The sequence below is a fragment of the Heterocephalus glaber genome, unplaced genomic scaffold (assembly GCF_053883595.1).
Source record: "Heterocephalus glaber isolate CG9 unplaced genomic scaffold, H.glaber_assembly_v1.0 deba00001610, whole genome shotgun sequence".
Lineage (NCBI taxonomy): Eukaryota > Metazoa > Chordata > Mammalia > Rodentia > Bathyergidae > Heterocephalus > Heterocephalus glaber.
The window spans coordinates 18,025,354-18,044,927 of record NW_028258381.1 but is presented as its reverse complement, the minus strand read 5'-3'; the positions used below and the strand labels follow the sequence as shown (position 1 = coordinate 18,044,927).

Here is a 19,574-nt window from a genome sequence, read left to right as displayed (position 1 = left end):
CATTTTCTTGGGTGAAAAGAGAGTGGAAGGAGCTAGGCTGGAAGGAAACACTCACCATGTCAGAATATCCCAATAGGCTGAGGACCCGAAAGACAGCCAGGCAGTATGGGTACAAGGGGGGAAAGAGCCAGAAGCAGAGGGAAGAGAGTGCCTTGAGGATCTGCTGGCTTGGGACTAGGGAAGAAGGGTGGACTGGACAAGACATTGATAACCAGGAGGAAATTCCTCTGAGTTCTTTTTATAAAATTTGATTCTGCAATCCAGATGGGATATTCTCTACCAGGTAGATTGGAATTGTGGGTCTGGGAACACAGGAGAAATCCGGAGCCAGAGACTCAGGAGTCATCTACTTTGAAATTATGGTAGAATCCAAGGATTTGATAGGAAAGAGCACAGTACAGTACGGCACTGCGTTTCCTTTCTAGACCCTGAAGGGGGTCTTGAGAATCCAGACACTAAAGAATAAGAGAAGGCAACATCACTCGAGAAAGAAGAGGATAGTAATAGTACACTGTGTTGGAAGCCCAGCAAGTCTGTAGCTCTGCAGGAAGAGAGATGGAAAGAGCCCCTGGACTATTAGTTAGGAGGTCCTTGGCCAGGGACTGGTTAACCTGGTAAACAACAGAGGTCAGTGTGACTCATTCCTTCGGTGGAGCCGCATGAGACAGTGAGTAGATAATAGTCACCGACTCACTGAAAAGAGTTGGGAGCAGTTTTTAAAGACAGGACAGGAGAAGCAATTATACCAATGAAAACAACCCTGCTGCACCATTTATAGAGCAGGAAGACAGAAAATTAGATGGGAGCAGCTGATGGCTCAAGCCCAGCCTTCAGAAAGCACCTGCTTTATTGGGTCAGCCCAGCCCAGAACCCCAGAGGTGATCATGCTAATCAAACCCAAAGGACACTGACTAAATCCTAACACAAATCTTGGTGTTTATCCTGAGGAATACAGCCACCAACCAGAGTGATTTATGTGCACTAGGTGGCAGATTTGCCTTGAAGGACAGTTCCCAAGGAAGTGAAATTATAATCAGAAGGTCACTTGGTGACCAAGGACTATGAGAACCAGGGGTGTGAACAGAAGTGTCCATTCTGTGCTGTGCGAACCCTCTGTACTGTGCAGTGACTTTTATAATTGTACTTCTTAACACCTGATCCTACTATTTCCATCAGACCTTTTCCCCAGTACTGGCTGTAAGCTCTCTTGAAAGCAGTCTGTATCTTACTTATCTTTGTACCCTGGTGGAAAACATTTTGTTTGTCACTGTTAGACACTGAGTTAGAATCATCTTCTTCCATTTCTGGAAGGCCTTAGCAGAAATACCAATAAGTGGCCCTGTGTTTTGGGTGCCTCCTGTATGCTCCTACGCGAGTTGAATAAATACCATCTAATCTTTAAAGCTAATAGATTGCCACAAGCCCTATGCCACAGACAGGGTGCTGAGGTTCAGAAAATGGTGTTATGTAATCAAGCCAGCTGTATGAGAGAGGACCAGGACTTGAACCTGGTGTGCCTCACTCCAGAGCGCATGCTCACAGACCATGTGACCCAGCATGCCCGGGGCCTGTCCCACAAGCTCCAGAAATGGGCTACTTCCTGGTCTCCTCTGTGGGTGTCCCTGGGCCTGAAGGAGAGCAGGGGGAGGGGAAACTGAGAAAGGCATGTTCAGACTTGGGATAAAATAGGTGTCCTAGTCTCTTGTCTTGCCTTCGTACTCATAAATGTTCATTTCCTTCTCTCTCTCTTTTTATTCTTCCTAGGGATGATGACTGACAGATTAATATATGTCTAACTACATGTCTCAGAAATCAAAAGGAAGGTGCTGTCAGAATCACTTGTCAGAAAATGAGATTAGGCGCACTTGTCATTTGCTGAGGATTGCAGTCTTTCACAGATAAGGTTTCATTTAATGAGGGTAAAAAGCCTCCTTAAAAAAAAAAGGAGAGCCAGTGAGTGAGGGTGGGGTAGGAGAGGAGTGACGATTCTTTTTTTCTGGTGTCAGCCAAGTGTTTTATCGCCTAACGTGATCCCCTGGCACCAGGTAGCCACTGATAATGGCCGCCTGGCCCCTCCACCTGCTCCACCACCGAGCCACTTCAAAGGCAGCTGCCTGGTACCTGCTTTTACCCCTTCTTTGAAAGCTGAAGCTCCTTTTCCTGTGGGAAGAGGGAGCTAAGCATGTACTCTAGATTTAAAAGCAGACTCAAGAAAGCAGGCAATATAAAGGAAATGTATAGTCACATTTCCCAACAAACTAGAAAGAATCCACGATGGATTTCGGTGAGATATGGAGCTTGTCTGCCTAGTGAAGGGTAACTAATGAGGAACAGCGCCGGATCCCATTGCAACCAATTGTGTTTTGTTATGGGAAGTATTTATCAAGTTCTTTTGCGTTTGTTGATTCCTCTTAAAAGCAACACAGTCGGAGCTCCTGGCCTGTGACTTGATGTACCTCATGCACCCCATGATTCAGATGGGCAATTTCTGTCCCATTATCAAGCTTCTTACTGTGGTCTGTGGTACAGAAATATGTCAAATTAATCTCTCCCGCCCCCAGTCATGGAAATTGCCTCCAAAATGAGCAGCTTCATTATGGAGAATGCTCAGGATAAAGCAGAAAATCCATATTTAGAAAGTGTTAGTTTCAGTTCTCTACTGCAACGCTCAGTGGTGTGAAACAGGCCTTCCCTCCTGTCCCTGGACTCGGTGGCTGAGGAATTTGGACAGCGGGTGGCAGGACAGCTTGTCTGGGTGACTGGAATGGCTGAGGGCTGGAATTACCTGAGGCTCTTTGCTCACACATGGGCCACTGGGGCAAGGCCGACTCCAGGCTGTGCTTGCCTGGGACTGTCCACTGGGGCTTTTCCACATGTCTTTTCCATGCGGCCGGGTTCTAGAGGAGTTTCCTGAGGGTGCTTCCAGAAAGCAAAGTAGCAGCAGGCAGCCGTCTTCTGACCGAGCCTAGGAAAGTCACACGGAGCCACCTCTGGCGTTGAGTTGATGTGGTCATGGCCCACCAGACTCCAGGGGAAACTTGTGTGGGCCCACAGTGAGTGTGGAAGGACTTGCAGCCAGGATTTTAGATTACTCTAATGCCGTAAAGGTTTCCATCTACTGGTGCTGTCATTCACTTCCCATGGACAGGATGGTCTGTGAATGCAAAATAAATGGCATGAGGGTTCTTCACTCCTGACTCGGCATCAAAGGTTGCTCCTCTAAGAGGGAGATCGGGAGAGACAGCGAGTGCATTACCACATGGGGCAGTTGGCTGTGTGGGTGTCACATCCCTGCCTTCTGCAAAAAAACTGACTCACTGACCTCACCTAAATATGCACCTTTCCGTCCCCTGCCAGGTCTTCTCCATGAGACCTCTCAAAAACAGTCTTATGTAGGCCTCTATTTTCTTACCACTTCGGTCACTTAACTTTTAATACGTAATCTGCCTGCTGCCTCATTCTCTGACAGTTCTCTTGCTGCTCACCAGAGTCCTCCCAAGTTGCCAACCCACCTGTCTTTTCTTAGTTCTTATCCTGCAGTACCTATAAGGCATTTGCCATTTTTTAATTCCTCTCCTTCTAGATGTTGCCCCACCACACCACTTTCTGTGGCTCCTTCCCCTAGCCTCTCAGGAGTAGGGGAGGTTTGGATGAGGTTAAAAGGCTCACATGGTCAAATGCATATCCAAATCTTGCCTTGCTCTTTGGTTCTCCTCAAATTGGTACCAGAAGGAGCCAGACATACAAGGAACACTAATAACAACCCTAATAGATATATTTATTGAGTGCTCGCTCTGTGCCAGGTGCTGTTCTAGCTAATTTAATCCTCAGAGCTCCAAGATAGGTGCATTATATTTTCCACTCTATAATGAGAAAACAGGGGCAGGAAATAGGCGAATACTACTACTTTTTTTGTCAGCTGAATGCTAATATCCAGCACAAGCCTCTGTAATCTGTGCTCATGCCAGTGAATGCCTTCAGCTCCCCATGGAAACAGACCCTTCTCTTCCCCCTTGTTAGTATAAATTTCATTACTGGTTGACCAGCAAGCCCAGAGACTTCCAGGGGGGCCCTGGCTGAACTTAGCCATCACTGTCCTGGAGGCAAGAGAACATGGAGAGATAAGCCAAGCATGTGCAGGACTTGCTTAGTTCGTGTGTGTGTGGTGTCTCAGAGCATAGGGACCCTGTCCACTTATAAATCAGCCCCAGTGCAAGTCTTAGATGTTAACCCCTCAGATTAGCAACCACAAGGAAAATGCTAGAAGGAAAGCTGGGAGAATTTGCCTTTCCCTTATACGAACACTAAATGGGTGGATGAATTTATAAATGAATGGATACAGTTCAGGGATAAAGAGAGACCAGGAAAATTGACAGAATGCTACCCATTGGGGCCTATAAGTGAAAGGTTGTGGCGCTAGTCGTACTGTCTTTCATCTTTTCTATTAAGTTTGAGATTTTTCAAAATACAAAGTTGGGAAAAATGTTAACAGACAGATAAACAAAAAAACTGAGTCATCCTGAGAATGAGAATCAACGCTAAATACACAGGGAAGGAATCTGAAGCCAGGAATTTTCTGGTCTGTCAAAGGGGGAAGTGCTGAGAGAGAAGGAAAGAGGTACAATTCGAGACATATGGTGCTTCTTAGGGGGATGCTCAGCCTACTCAAGAGGCTAATTTAGGACTAAATCTTATCCCTGGATCCTACAGCCCTTAATGTGACCCAAACTTTCCATTACCCAATTCTGGGGATTTAACTCCTGATATTGTGTGCTTGAATCTGGAGTCTGTCTCATCAGTTAAAGATCTATCCTATTGAGGCCACGTGTGTCTGTACAATGCACTCTTTTCAAGCCAAACTTTCATGTTTGAAAAAAAAAATCCTGAGAGGAAATACATGTGGTCCTCTCCCCTTTAAGCCCAGTTCGGGCTATTTATTGTTTTATTTGATTGTGGAGAAGTCAGGAATGGCTGAATTGGTTCCCAATGTGGTCTGCACATTTCCTTGGCTAGGAATGGCCCACAAAGACAAAGCCCCACTCAGAGTTTGCAGAGTTCTGATTTGAGCGGGTTCGGGGAGGGTATGCAGACTATTTTTTTCTTTCTTTCTGAAGTCCTTCCCTTGTGGTCTTCAGATTAAAGAGTGTGTGTGATGACACATTTACCCTTTTGGTTTTGTTTTTAAAGCACAAAGCTGACAAATGTGTTTAATGGGCCTGCAGTACCAAGTGACAGCGGCACGGAGCCCAAGAGACCTGCTTGTGCCTTGACTGTTGTGATGAGGAAGTTGAACCCCACTCACCAGTTGGAAAGCTTAAATGCAAACCACTGCCTGCTTCTGACACTTATCTGATTGACCAGGAAATTCCAAGAGAGTTGGGCATGGGGGCGGGGGCGATAAATTGAACAGGAAACTCTTCTTAGAAATTGATCACATAAACATCAAGAAAATGGAGAGGAAAATGTTACTTCTTTTTTAGCCCAGAGAACATTCTCTGTTTATAAACTAACTATCAGATCATAAAATAATCACAGGATCTCATGAACTAGAGAAAGACCAGCCCAGATGCATTTTAATGGTGAAGAAAAGGTGAAATAAGTGGCTTACTGAAAATCACAACTAGTGGATGCCGGATCTGTTCTGGAACCCAGGTCTCTTGACCGTGCTAGTCCAGTCCAGTCCTCCTTCAGCCCTTCCTTATGATACTCTACAACAGCCCTGTAAACAGTTTCTAAGATGCACCTGAGTCGGCTGCTAAGGAGATCGGGTCAGTGCTCTGATGGTCCTATAGGTCAGTTATTTATACTCGTTTTCCCGGCCTCATGTTGTACTCTGAATCTCAGCCAGTCATTTCACAAATGCATGTTGTCAGCTGTAAGTGAGCCCTGGTAACTGAGAGAAAATCCATCACCACCAGTGCTAATGGAAAAACAACTCGAAGCATACTGCCTAGTAGAATATTGTTTGCAGCTTGATCTTTGTATAAGATGGACAACATCATAAATTAAAATAAAAGCTACCAGCCAACAACTGTATTTTTTACCAACTTTTTCTCCCCCCAACAAGAAAATACATTGCCAGGAAAATAAATAGCATTCTTTACCAACAGCACAAAGAAAAGTCTTGTTAGTTATAGGCGAGAGGCTATTTGAAAGCCTGGCTACAATTTTCCTGTTTTACTAACACTTGTAATTAAATCCCTCAACTCCCTCTAAGATTCTGTGTAAATACCAGATGCTCACTGTATTTTTTGTCTCCTGGAGAATATGAGAAGTTGTACATTAACAGTAGAGGAACTTCAAAGGAGGCACAAGCCCGGGTGAAAGCAAGGCCAGTCTGGTGAGCCACTCTGGCTTCCTTGTGAGTTTCTCGGAATTCAAGAGGGCAGGAGCAGCTTCCCACACTTGGATGGCACAGGGCCCTCCCCATCTCTGGCCTGAGTGGTGCATGTTAACTTAACATCAGTGCCCTGGTTCGGGAGCAGATGGTCTGAGTGGGGCGTGGAGGATGGGAGGATCAGGCAGGCCCTGCAGGAGGCGTTCAAGAAGGGGAGGAGAAGGCTGTGCCTCCCTGTGGGGCTGCAGCCTGCTTTTCATGTGCTATTGAGGCTGCCCCCACCAGCTGTCACTTGGGTTCACTCAGTCCATCATATGGGGAATCAGAGAGGAGGTCTGGGATGGCTCTGGGTGGATCCACTCTGGCTACTGGGGGTGAGAAAATCCTCTTCCAGCATTGTACTCCTCAGGGGGATCAGCTACATATTACCCATTTTGTTTCCTTCCCTATACAAAGAAGTGTAACTTTATGTCTCAGAGGTGGTGACATTTCAGCAGTAGGCAAAGCAGCCCCTTATCATTGATAGAATTAAATGTAGTTGCTTAGGGCTGTCAGGACCTGAGGAAAAAGCCAGGAAATGTTAAGTGAATCAACATACCTGCTGATATTTAAATTTTAGTGTATCCCAGGGTGGGTTTCTTGGTATTTGTAATGCAAAATCTGGGAGAGAGTGCTCACCCTCCTCTCATCAGTGTAGTCCCAGCAGAATCAACCTCAGGTTTTTTAAAAAATGAATTTACTTTAAAACATTTAGCACTCCTAAAAGTAGTGACAAAGTTTCCATATGGGATGGGCAACCCTATCTCTGCTCACTTACACACTGTCCCTGGCTTTGGGGCTTTCCCTCACTGGTCTTGGAGGCAGGTTGCTACATGGTTGCCAGTGATATCTTCCTTTGGTAAATAAAGATTTAGGACTTTAGGCAGGACTCTTAAGAGTCTCTAGAATCTGACAAGTGTGTGGAAGTGAGGCGTGAAAGGATAGAGCCAGTGGCCCGTGCCACCTTAGCTACTTTCAGTTTCTATTTGAAACTGAAATCACAGAAGAGCTGTCAGATGGCAGCTGTGCATTTGGTGGAAATGAGAATTCCAGATTTTATGCTAATTCGGTTTCAGGTTCCTTTGAACCTACAGTTTATGGGGCTGTGCTTAAAACTGCAATCTGTTTTGGATAAAAGAAGGGATTACTAGAGACTTTTTAGTTTTGCAGACATTCCCAGCCTCCAAAAGAAAAAGGGGGCCAGATTTATTCTTTCATTAATATTGTTATGTTGTTTCCTTTACTTTGTCAAATGGAAAACTTTCTCTTATTTTAGCAAAGATTTTTCGTATTTTAGCTGAGGAAGTGTTAAGTGAATCAACATACCTTACTTCAGGATTTTTGTTGCTGCTGCAGCTGTTACTCATCTTTCCTTTAATAATGCTCTTTCTGCAGCTTGGGGTCCCCTTATTTGCTAGAAAAGGCAATGGAATGCCAAGCAATGTTTGTGGATGCTCCCATCCTGGCACGTGCTGATCTTCCTCCCCTGGCTTCAGTGTTACCGACCCAGATGGTTGTTTCACTTTGGATCGTTTCGTAACAAATCACAGATTTAATAGCAATTGTGTATTTACAATGTTACAATATGGGTAGAGCAGCAGAGACAGCGCCCCCTTGTTCCAGGAGGTGTGGAGGAAAGTGACCTGGCTAGAGTTCCAGGAGCCACACGCAAAGTGGCTTCTATTCACAGGCTGTCAGCTGGAAACTCTGCGAGGTCTTTGGTCCTGAAGCCTGTTTTCCTCTCTGTGAGCCTGCTTGGGCTTCCGTACAACATGGATTCCAAGCGTGAGGAAGCAGAAGTTGCCAGGCATTCTTATTACCTAAGCTCTGAGGTTCCAAAACACCACTTTTACCGTTTTCTGTTGGTCAAAAGACACAGATCCAGCCCACATGCCAGGGCACAGGTGCTGCTTCTCCTGGGAGAATGGCATGCATGTAAAGAATTGTCCGGGGCTGTATTTGGAGACAACCCGCCATAATAGTTGCTGTGGTATTTCAATTGCTATCATTTTCAAGAGAATTTACCTGTGCCCAGCTCTTGGCTTTAAAGGTACCTGTATTGTTAAATCCCAAACCACTGGCAATCTGTGGAAAGGACTTTACAGTTTAGTTTATATTTGATATAATGTCTCCACTTCCGTTTTAGTTGACAGAGATCTGGTCATTAACTTGTTGATCTGACCAGTTTATTGACACCGTCTCTTACATGTAAAGGCATAAGAGAACCACACCAGATGCTAAGGGGAGTGATGGTGGTAGAGGTATTGTGTTTGTATGTGTGACCATATCGTGGTCCTGGCCCTCAAGTGACTGAACCTACAGACTACCCTCCATAGCAATGTCTTGTTCCCACTAAGGAAATGTGTGCACCTAAAGGAATGTGTCTAGGTCTGACATATATTGTCCTACATTATCTTAGCTATGTTTCTCTTAGGAAACCTTCGAGTAAAGCTGTAGTTTGGAGCAGCAGAAGAAATTTCCAGTCTAATAAATTTACAGCCATCATCAGCAAATGGAAATCATCCAGGGCCAGAGAGGAGCTGGCAGGTCTCTGTAGGCACACAGGGTTGCTCTGACTTACATAACAGAGGTCTATGAGCATAACAGCTGGCATTTGTATAACAGTTAATGATTTGCAAAGTATGCTGCTTTGAGCTGTGAAGCCATGGAGATGGAGGCCATTGGAATGACCATACTAGTTTCCCATTCCATTTTAATAGCATGGAAGAGATGGGGAAAAAACTAAGGCCCGAACAACAGTGAAAACTCAGAAATGTTCAACTATATGATTCACCCAACCAGTGGATGCATATGTTTTATTTTTTGCCCAATAAAGACTCCTGAAAATAAATATTTAGGCCATCAAGATATTTGATAATGATGCTTCAAATGAAAATCTTGTTAGATTAATGTGTATCAGAATAGACACAGGAACAGAACTTGCGATACCCTAAAGATTACTTATACTGTCAGGTAACATGTTTCCAGAAAAAGATAGAACCTTTGAGAGAAGTTTGTGTATGGAAAAGTAGACCAATGTCCAGTTGGCTGTCACTCCTCAGGATGTCAGTACTCTTTCAAACTAAACTATAAAACTTGTGACAGCAAACTTCTTGGATACCCTGTGATATTCACGTGGCATAAAGACAGCACTCAGGTCTTGAAACCTCTCTAGATGTTAGACATCAGAACATATTTGGCCAACAGAGTGAGAAGGCAAGGCTTACCCAACAGTGGAGATGGTAGAGCTGGGTTGTAATGAAAAAGGTGCTGGACATGGTTGGTAGAATCATGCTGTAAACTTGAATTCTCCATGACCAGGGCTTTCTTATATTTTGTATCAGTCCCTTTGTCTGAAATAAGGAGAACACAGCAATATTCATATTTGCCTCACAAGATTCGCATTGGGAAAATTACATCATAATTGTAAATATTTTTGAAAAAACTATGTTACTATAGGGACACATGGCAGAATTTTTATCCAGGGCTGAGTTTTACAATCACTGAATGGTACCATCATGTATAATTTATGGCACATACCCTCTTCTTGATCTAGGATTAACTAGTTTATTGGTTGGTTTTTCCCTTCCTCCTCTTTCAAGACACTGAATCAAGGATCAGGATCCTTTTTTTTTTTTTTTTTTTTCTTTTTGCTGTACCAGGGATCCAACTCAGGACCTTACACAGCACCAGTGAGCTAAATCCCCAGCCCTGGGATCCTATTTTAAGCTTGACCTAGTCCTAAAAGAGCAACAGTTTTTCTCTGAGTAACCAAAGATACAAATTTGGGCCCTCAATTTAGATACAGATAAACAGTTTTTCCTCAATGCAAAACTTAACTGAAAATGTAACAATGTATACGGTAAGACTTGTTTAATGACAAGCATGGTTGCCGTGCTCAGATAAGGTAGTATCTCTTTTGATATTTATATAAGTTGTTCAGGTACCCAACTGAGGAATATCTGGATTGGTTTCAGGGGACTCTCTCTCCCCTGAATTTTTGGAAAAAAATTTTCAATCTAAGGGAGTGAAATGCCTAATTACAATTAGGCATAATATCCAGAGAACGATAAACCATGAGCAGTTCACCAGTACCCTCAAGTGTTCCACACCAGTCGTTTCTAATGTCGCCACTTAGCACGTTTGTTGGAAAATACTTAAATCCTACCAACAACTGCAGGGACTCCCTTCTCTGTTGGGCCAATTCTTCCAAGAGCCATGCCATGCCTGGGAGGGGCGCTGCCAGCTACTGCTTCCTGAGTGAGCTCCAGCCCCAGTTCCATCTCGCTGGACTCAGCCCTCCCTCCTGCATGGCGAGCATCTCCCAGAGACCCTCGGTCAGCAGGCCTGACAGTCATCCAGCAGAGAGCACCAGCCAGGCTGCCTTTCTCAAACTACCATACAGGCCCTTTTTGCCCTCTGCTAAAGGCTGGGTGCCTGACAACTCCATTTATAAAGCTAACAGGGATTGCTCAAATCGGTTTTCCTACAAGTGACATCTATTCCTAGGTAATTTACAGCTACTGATGAAGATACATATATTAATTTATTTAACCTACACAACAGCTGCAGTTAAGTAGCTGCTATTATTGCCCTGTTTTACAGATAAGGAAACTGAGGGCTAGATATATGGAATTATCCATCTGTCCACCACCAATTAACTAGTATACGGGAGTGGAAGATCAGCTAGGATTTGACGCCATTGGTTCTTTCATCAGTGGCTAAGCTTTTAACCACTACTAGATAGCTGCCTAACTCTCAGTTGCCCCAAATGTGGAAACAATTGGCACCAGTTTAACAACCCAAATGTCAGGTAACCTGGTATAAAAAGCAGAGAAAAAATTATTTATTGAGTGGCTGCCATGTGTTGAGCATTGTGTTTAGCGCCATACTCATACATTGTATTAATACTCACACAGTATTCTATGAGAGTTAAAAACTGTTACTAGTGTGCCATGTTTCAGGTGCAATGAGGCTTTACAGAGTCATGTAAGTACTCAAAAGATCAACCAGCTACCTTGATGGAGTCCAGGTTCAAACATATGTTCTGCTAACTTCATTCTGTTAACCACCAGGCTGGAGCCCATGGATTTTAAAATTCAGTATGCTTGCTTAAGAATTAGATGCTGAGATACTGTAGACAAAGACAACCTAATGAAATGCCTCACCCAAAGTATCTTCTTTTCAATTTATCCTTTTTTTTTTGTACCAGGAATTGAACTCAGGACCTTGTGTTTGCCAGGCAGGCACTGTGCCACTAAGCTACATCCCCAGCCTTCTTTTCAATTTAATACATCCCTTTCCTCAATTGATCATCCTGGGTGACTTATTGATACATTTCATCCTACATTGGACTACCCTTCAGCCCATGGAGACATTTACATACACTGTCCATTCTATTACTGATTGTCATCTCCTGCCTCACTCTGTCCCCACTTCCATGTGGAATTAATGAGAGGAGCCAGGTAGGTCTTGGAGAGGACCAGGTAACTGAGGCAGGATGAATACCTGGACTCACTGGAGTCCACAGAGAATCATGGGCTCATATCAGTTGTCTGCTGGACTAAAAATTACTCACAGACATCAGCATCGCATGGCGTGACAGAGGAGTGAACAAGGTACAGGTGAATTCAGAACGACATGACCAGGGCGAGCAGAGAGGCCTCCCAGTTCATATCATGTGCCCTTCTGGAAAAAATCAGATGGGATACCCATAGCCAGTCGGGTGACATGAGTAGAAATTGAATTCATTTCTGGTTTTCACTGCCTTTTTTGTGGGCTTGTCGGATTTTGAATGTTAATATTTGAATGTAGATTTGTGGTTAAGTAAGATATATTTTATGTCTTCTTTCTTGTACTCCCCCCCCCTTTGTAGTTTATAGTATACTCTGAAGTTTGAAAGTGAAATTCTTTTTCTTGACTTCTACACTTGGAAAATATTTATTCCCCCCTGCGTCTCAGTAGTGTGCATCATAAACTAACTCGGTTCAGCTTATTTACTTCCCTCTTGTTGCGGGCCCATGATCAATTGTAGTGACACAGGCATATAATAGTAGAGGTTTTTGCTTTACAACAGTAAGAACATGAGCTATGGCAGCCTCCTTTCAGAGTGATAAGTAAATGAAGCATTCGATTTAAAAATCACCCTTTCAGAAGGGACAGGGATTTGGGCAGAGGGATTTGGGGCCACCTGTAAGTGACTAGGCACGCATTACTGAAGGAGGAAACCCAGATCCATAGTTTAAAAGGAATTGGCCTACACTGATGAAATCCCCAGGACCCAGGAAGAATTTTAATCCCTGGGGCTGAAACAGAATGTCAGGAACCGACAGAAGCGAGAAGCAAGACAGCCTTAGCAAGAGAGCATCCCTTCTTCCTGGTGGAAAGCAACCTGTTGATTCCAGCTGCCCACACTGCAGCTCTTGGTTGCCTGCCATGAGTAGGAGCAGTGGGCGGGCACCTGAGGCAAAGTGCATGCTCCTTGGGGCTCCTTGGCAGTTGCCTTGTGCCCTGTGTCTCCCCTTCACCTTGCCAGTTACACACTCCTGGGGCTTTGCTAGCATGCTGGGAAAATCTCAGCTCTCTGTTCATTCCTTCTTTTGCATCCACAAGAAGCTGGGGCCTCTTACCACTGTGCTGGGCATGCAAGGTGTGAACGGATTCTAAGATGGGAATTCTGTCTGCCAGAAACCAGGCAGGCTCAGAAAGAGGGCGTGGGACAGCAATACACTAGGATATTATCCTCTTCAACAGATAATAAAGGGTTGGAGCCTGCCTCTGGATACATATCTGTTACACTGCTGCTGCTATGGCTGTGGCGTGAATCAAGGCTAGTGAGGCGTAGTCCTCATTCTGTCAAAACCCAATTGAGGTAGTGGATATTTCATACGGAGAAAAGAGGAAAACACAAAACATGCTTCTGCACCAATAAGAAACCATTTTTCTAGCTGTAGGCAAAATAAAAGGCAGACCTTGTAAAACTGGAAATTACAACGTAACATGTCAATATGATCTAATTGGGATGCCTGCTATTCTGTGTTTAAGAAATTGAAGCCTTACTGTGAGGAGGTGGATCACATCCTGAAGCCTGGCAGGCTCTGACAACATTGCGCTTGATTTAGGGTCAGACTTTATAATCCACCAGGAAGATCCACATTAAGCCATCCCTCCAGCCTTGTTATGTCACTCAGGCTATCCAGCGTCTGGGTTCTGACCCCTTGAAGAGAGAGTGTTTTGCAGTAGTGCCTATGTAAACACATCACTGTCTAGTAGAGGTAGTACAAGGCTTTGGGGAAGCATTATCATTTTTGATGCTCATGTAGTTATTTTCTTTTTCTTTTTTTTTTGAGGGGAAGCAGCAGGATCTCACTGTATACTTCAGGCTGGCCTTGAACTCACTATGTAGCGCAGGCTGGCCTGGGACTGGTGAAAATCCTCCTATGCTACCTCAGCCTCCCAAGTGCTGGGATTACAGGTGTGTACCATCACACCTGGCAATTTCCATTTTCATGTGGTGATCCCTGTTGAGACAGCCCAGTAGAGGACATGGCCATGGACATTGCAGTCCTACTAAAACACGCATGTGTGTGTGTGTCAAAAGAATCACAATTGGGGCCAGGGATTTAGCTCCGTGGTTTTGCCACCTCCTACACAAGCACAAGGACCCAAGTTCGATCCCTGGAACCAAAAAAAAAAAAACAGAATCACAATAACCAACACCTACACCTGTGTCCCACTGAGTTCAGGCATGACTGCTAACAATGGTCTGGTGAAGGTAGGCACTGTCTTCTCCTTCTGCAGATGAGGAGACTGAAAAGATTTGCCAGATCTTTGAGTTCAGAAGTGACAGGGCCAGGTGTCAACCCGATATTCTTTCCAGAGTTCCAACTCATAACCTCTACCTAAAGAACAGTTGGAAACAGGTTTTTCAGAGCTTGAAGAACTTCAGTATTTAAAAAGAATCAACCCTCCTGGAGTCCCACAAATAAGCCACACAAGGTGACATCTTTCTGAAGGCTAACTAGAGAACAAACTTAGATGTCAGCACTTCCTTTCAGTGCTTCTGTCAAGCTATTCCATAATTTAGAATGAAAGGCTTGAAGAGATTTCTATAATGACTTCTCCTTCCTTTAAACCACTGTAGAAATAGTCCAGCACATACTCTGTGGGGGTGCTTGAAGTTCACTATATAAACAAATTAACGAACTTTTCTCTGTACAAAATGCTCGACAGAGGGGCAGAATTTTTAAATTGGATTTCAGTGTGTAGAAAATTTTTTTTTTTTGGTACCGGGGATCGAACACCAGTCCTTGCCTTTGTGCAGCAGGAGGCGAAACCACTGAGCTAAATCCCCGGGCTGTATAAGATATTTTGATTATATTCATCCCCCTTATTGTCTTCCGTAGGTTAGAATTTTTTTTGTTTTTTTAGTACCGGGTATCAAACTCGGGACCTTGCGCTTGTGAGGCAGGCGCCGGAACCACTGAGCTAAATCCCCGGCCCTAGGTTAGAATTTTTAAGGAATATTTTCCCAAAATATATTTAGTGTAAGTCTGGTCATTTGTGATACAAATTACATAACAATTCACATTTCAAGCTCTTCAATTTTGCCATTTTCATTGATTTAGAACTTCTCTTACTTTTCAAATCTAGTTTGTCCTTATCTTCGAGTCTATTTTTGTTCTCAAGGAAGATGACTCTGTATTTTAATTTAGCTTTAAAAAATTTTTTAGTTAATTAATCACAAACTTGGCTAGATCTTTGGTCACATATTTAAAATGCTTCTGAAGTAATAAATCCAACACTGAAAGGACCATTGAGCCAGCCTCCTTGCTATCTTGTTACAATCCCCACTCTCTGAGGCTTGCTCTCCTTAGATCTGGTTCAAGAGGCCCAAGGTGAAGTTCAGAAGCCATGAGTGTTTACAGTGTTAAACCACTGAATAAAACAGGAATGATGGCTTCTAGCCTTTGACTTGCAATCAGTGTAGCTCAGAGGTAGAACACTTGCTTAGGCTGTTGGGAGGCCCAGGGTTTGATCCCCAGTAACACACACACACACACCCCTTCCTGGTACTTGAAAGTCAAGGCCCTGACCAGGATTCATTCACCCAATAAGTAGATTGTCCAGGTTTTCTCTTTCATCTTTTTTTCTACTTCTGATACGGTGATGTACCTGTTCCCCTGCCATTTTAACATCAATCCATGGAGGAGAGCAGAGCAACTTGGGATCTCCTCAGGGTGGACTGGACTCCTGTCTCTGGAGAGAGATCAATCGAGAGGTGGAGCAAAGTGAGCAGAAGTGGATTGGCACAGGGCGGGCAGGACTGAGTGTGGCAGCCGCATTCTGTGGGTTCTCTCTCTGGAGGCTCGGCTCTTGGCGTTTCCTGGTTCCTCCTGATTACAGTAATCAGGATCCAGGAACACACTCAGATGTGGCCCAGGCTGGGTCATCTGAGGCCTAATCCCTGATAGTCTTTGATAAATAACATGGTGAGCCTCAGAAGTGCACGGATAGGAGCATCCTGGAGGACCAAGTGGTTATTTCAGTTGGTCAGCTAAAATGCCAAACATTTCTGCATCTCAGTTTACCCTGCCTGTAAGGGACCTAACCAGACCTTAGGCAATTTCTTCCCTGTAATACTGATCTTATTAGAGCCATCCGTTTTGATTGCTCCAAAAGAAACAACATTTTAATGTCTTTTCTTGAAAATGTAATGTTTCCCTCTGAGCTATCCTGGTATTACAGAAAAAGCTTCAGAATGCATGGCCCCTAGCTTGAGGGCCTCAGCGGGTCTTTATACCACCTCATGAGCACACGGGAAACTTCCATCTCCAAATCTACACCTCCTAAGTGCCTTTTTCTTCTGACTTCTCTTGGGTAGAGAAAAGTCACTATTACCTATCGCAGGAAAACTTATAGAATTTATGGTGCTGCCAGTTTGGGAAAGGATAAGGCTAGCGAGAGAAAGCCATTTATTTCCTAAATTAATTTTATTAAAGAGCTGGGGCTTGAGAGGTTTTGCAAGAGTGCCATGAAATCAAACAGTGGCGCATGTGCACCTTCAAAGAGTTGAGGAAAGGCCATCATTCCTTCGATGCAGATGTGTCATTTGTATGTGGAGTACAGCTCTCCCACCTAAGCTCGCTCCTTTCTTCTCTCCGCCAGCCATGCGCCAGGTAACCGGGGCATTCCGGGGAACCGGGAACTGCAGGCTGCTCTCCGAGCCCTCCTCATGTGGCCCCTCTGCCCTAGGTCCCTCCCAGTTGCAATCTGCGAATTGCTTGCGCAGGGGAAATTGAAGCAGCTTTCTCTGTACACCAAGGAGAGAGTCCTACCCCGGACTGCAGGTGTGGAATGAAAACCTTGGATGTTTTCAGCCTGCATTTCCTGGTTCCTTCTCAGGGCCACTGTGGCTAGGATAGTGAGTACGGAAGCCAGGGTTCCTCCAAGGGCACCAGTAGCCTGAGCAGAGGGGCAGCTGCTGTGTCTCAGTGGGTGGGCATTGCCTCTCCTCGAACTGTGCTGGGCTCCGAGGGACACAGCGGTGGTAGATGACGCAGTCAGTGCCCATGGAGTGGGGCTTTGGCGTTACTTTCATGCTGTTTGACGGATGCCACGGGAACCGACGGGCTCCTGTTCTGTGGACGTGAGGTGCACAGGTGTCCGGTGATTTGAGGACTGGGGAGGAGGGGAGGGTTTGTAAATGGCCGGAGTGTGCGCTGTTATTCATGAAACCCGGGGCTGTTCATTCTCTGGCGTGGCGGGATAGTTCAGATGAAAACCTTTTTGTTCTAATACGTAGCCTCTGGTCCCCCGCCCCATGTTCGACAATGGAATTAGTATTTTGCACGGAGCACCTACTATGTGCCAGACTTTTAACGTGCGGTTTCCCACTGCGGCCCCATTACCGCGCACAGACGCTGCTTTTCGCAGACGTGACCGGCCTGGTCGCAGGCAGCCCTGGGCTGCGAGCCTAGCGGCCTTTCCCTGCCGCGGCACAACCCCGCGAGCGGCATCTGCCGAGAGGGCGCTGAGCTCCGCAGTTCCCGCCGCGCCCGCCCGCGGGAGACGCAGCCATGGGGACCCAGGGCCCGGGCTGGGGGGGGGGGGCGCAACAGCTGTCGGTGTCCGCCCGGGGACTGCGCCCCCGCGGGGCGACCCGGCGCCGGGCCGAGAGGAGGGACGGCGAGGGGCGGGGCGCGCGGGGCGGGGCGGAGGAGGGGCGGTGGCACCGGCGGCGAGGGCTCGCGCTCCGAGGAGTCCCGCTCCGGGAGCTGCGAGCGTCGGGGAGCAAAGTGCGGAGCCGGGGCCCCGCCGCCCCCCTGCCACGGCCCAGCCCGGGAGCCCGCAGCGCCGGCGGCGGCCGCCCATGGAGTTCACTTGAGCCGCGCACGGGGCCAAAGGCAGGCGGCCGCGAGCGGAGCGCGGGCCGGAGCCCAGCCAGCCGGGGCGCCCGCCCGCGAGCTCCGGCCAGGAGGCGCCCGCGCCGCGCGCCGGCGGGATCGGCGCAGAAGAAAGACTCCGAACGGCTCCCGACGCGAAGACGGCGACGGCGGCGGCCCGCGGCGCTGCTGGAGAGGCGGGACCCGCTGTCGGGGAGCCCGCGGCGGCCGCCGGGGAGAAGTCGCCGCCGCCGCCGCCGCCGCGCGCCCTCCTCCTCTGCCTCCTCCCTCTCCCTCCTCCCTCCCTCCGCACATGGTCTCCTTTGTCCTGTCGCCGCCGCCGCCGCCTCGCTCTTAGCTCCGCGCGCCGCGGCGGCGGCTCGGGCCGCTGCTCTCCGCCTCGCTCGCCGGCCCGGACGCCCCTCGTCAGCCCCCGCCGCCCGGCCCGGCCCGGCTCGGCCCTGCGCGCAGGAGCCCGGGGAGGCAGCGGGCGAGCGCGTTCCCCGCCGGGACCGGCACCGGGACCCGGCCGCGCTGGAGGCGTGCCGCGCGGGCTCCGCCGCCCCGGAGGCTGCTGCCCGGTTCGGATCTGGTTCGCGTGGCTCCGCTTTCAGACTTTGGCGAGGGAGCAGCAGAGACGCGCGGACGGAGCCGGGTTGGAGTTGGGCGTTTTCTCTGCGTGAGCTTTTGGTGGTTTCCCTCCCGGTCTCTTGACGATCACGCGTCGGGAGCCCTGGACCCAAACCATGAACTCGGGGCTGACAGCACCGCCGAACCCCTTGCGACCAGGTAATGCAGCTCGGGGGGCGCGGCTCGTCGCCGGCGGTCGGAGGGAGGCGGCCTGGTCGGGGTCTTTTGTTGCGGCGGCCGGGCCCGCGGGCTGGGGCGGCCGGGCGGACTGACGGCCCTGGCGACCGAGCCCCTCCGCCCTCACTCCAGGCCCCCACCCCGCCCCGTCGCCCGTTTTGGACTTTCCTTGCTGTGCCGCCGGGGCTCGGCCGGGAGCGGCGGCGCGGGGCCGGAAGGGCCGGGGGCCGCGGCCGAGCCCCCCGCGGGGAGGGGCCCGGGCTCCCCCGACCCGACCCGGCTCCCCCTGCGCTGCCCGTTCGGGGCCTGGATTCCCGAGCCAGGTCGCGCGCAGCCCGCGCCTGCACGCGGAGCCCGGGGAAGCGAAAGGACCGTCGGGCTCACCCTCTGGTCGGCCGTGGGTGAAGGAACTCGCGCTCAAGTTTCCGAGAGGTTTCCCTTCGCTCGTTCGAAAGTCCCTCTCCCTGCGGATGTGGGTGCGGGGGGGGGGCGGCCCGGGCCCCGAGTCCGGAGGGGAGCCCGATCCTCCGGGTCCGCCCCCCCCAGCGGTGCACCGAAGGCTTTTATTCGTTTTCTCATTGTCCTTCCCTCTTCCGATCTGGTTGAGTCAACTTTTCCTTAAAACCAACTACGGCTTCTAGTAATTTTTCACTATGAAGAAAAAAAAATCCCCCCCTTTCTCCTGCATAATAAACCCCAAAGAGACCTCGGTTTTTCTGTTCGGGGGTTCAGCCTCTTTGTACCCTTAACCCCCCCAAAACCGAGCGAGGGAGAAAGGAACGAAATGGCGAGTGAAACCTTGAAGTCCATGGCGTGGAAAGGTACCCGTAGTTGGAGAGAAGGAAGACTCCACTGGCCTGCTGGTCGCGGCGGCTCTAGGTGCTTAGTGGTTCTGATTTTAAAAAGAAGGAACGAAAAAAAGAGAAAAACAGGCCGGGAAAATGATCGTGGTAATGGAGGGAAATGCAGACATTTCTAAAAGTGAGGAAAATGAAAACGTCCCCACG

At 47.8% G+C, this 19,574-nt stretch overlaps 2 protein-coding genes across 8 annotated transcripts in view; one reads left to right on the top strand and one right to left on the bottom strand.

The window, feature by feature from the left end:
• Positions 1 to 19,574, top strand: part of Auts2 (activator of transcription and developmental regulator AUTS2) — a 1,122,451-nt gene that overhangs the window by 1,016,322 nt on the left and 86,555 nt on the right. The gene's annotated exons all lie outside the window — the stretch shown is intronic.
• LOC110348213 (uncharacterized) lies at positions 1,520 to 19,377 on the bottom strand. The gene is made up of 4 exons (XM_087196517.1): positions 19,366 to 19,377; positions 18,952 to 19,165; positions 9,604 to 9,729; positions 1,520 to 3,154 (listed from the first exon to the last, which is right to left on the bottom strand). The coding sequence occupies exons 1-4, from the start codon at positions 19,375 to 19,377 to the stop codon at positions 3,132 to 3,134; spliced, it is 375 nt and encodes a 124-aa protein (XP_087052643.1). The 3' UTR covers positions 1,520 to 3,131.

Bases quoted from the DNA above. Each gene is read 5' to 3' on its own strand.
- LOC110348213 (XM_087196517.1), bottom strand. The intron at 9,730-18,951 runs GTGAGCCCGACG...TCCTTATTTCAG, and splicing joins CACCCACGGCCGACCAGAGG to ACAAAGGGACTGATACAAAA. The intron at 3,155-9,603 runs GTAAGCCTTGCC...TTGCATTCACAG, and splicing joins TCTACCATCTCCACTGTTGG to ACCATCCTGTCCATGGGAAG.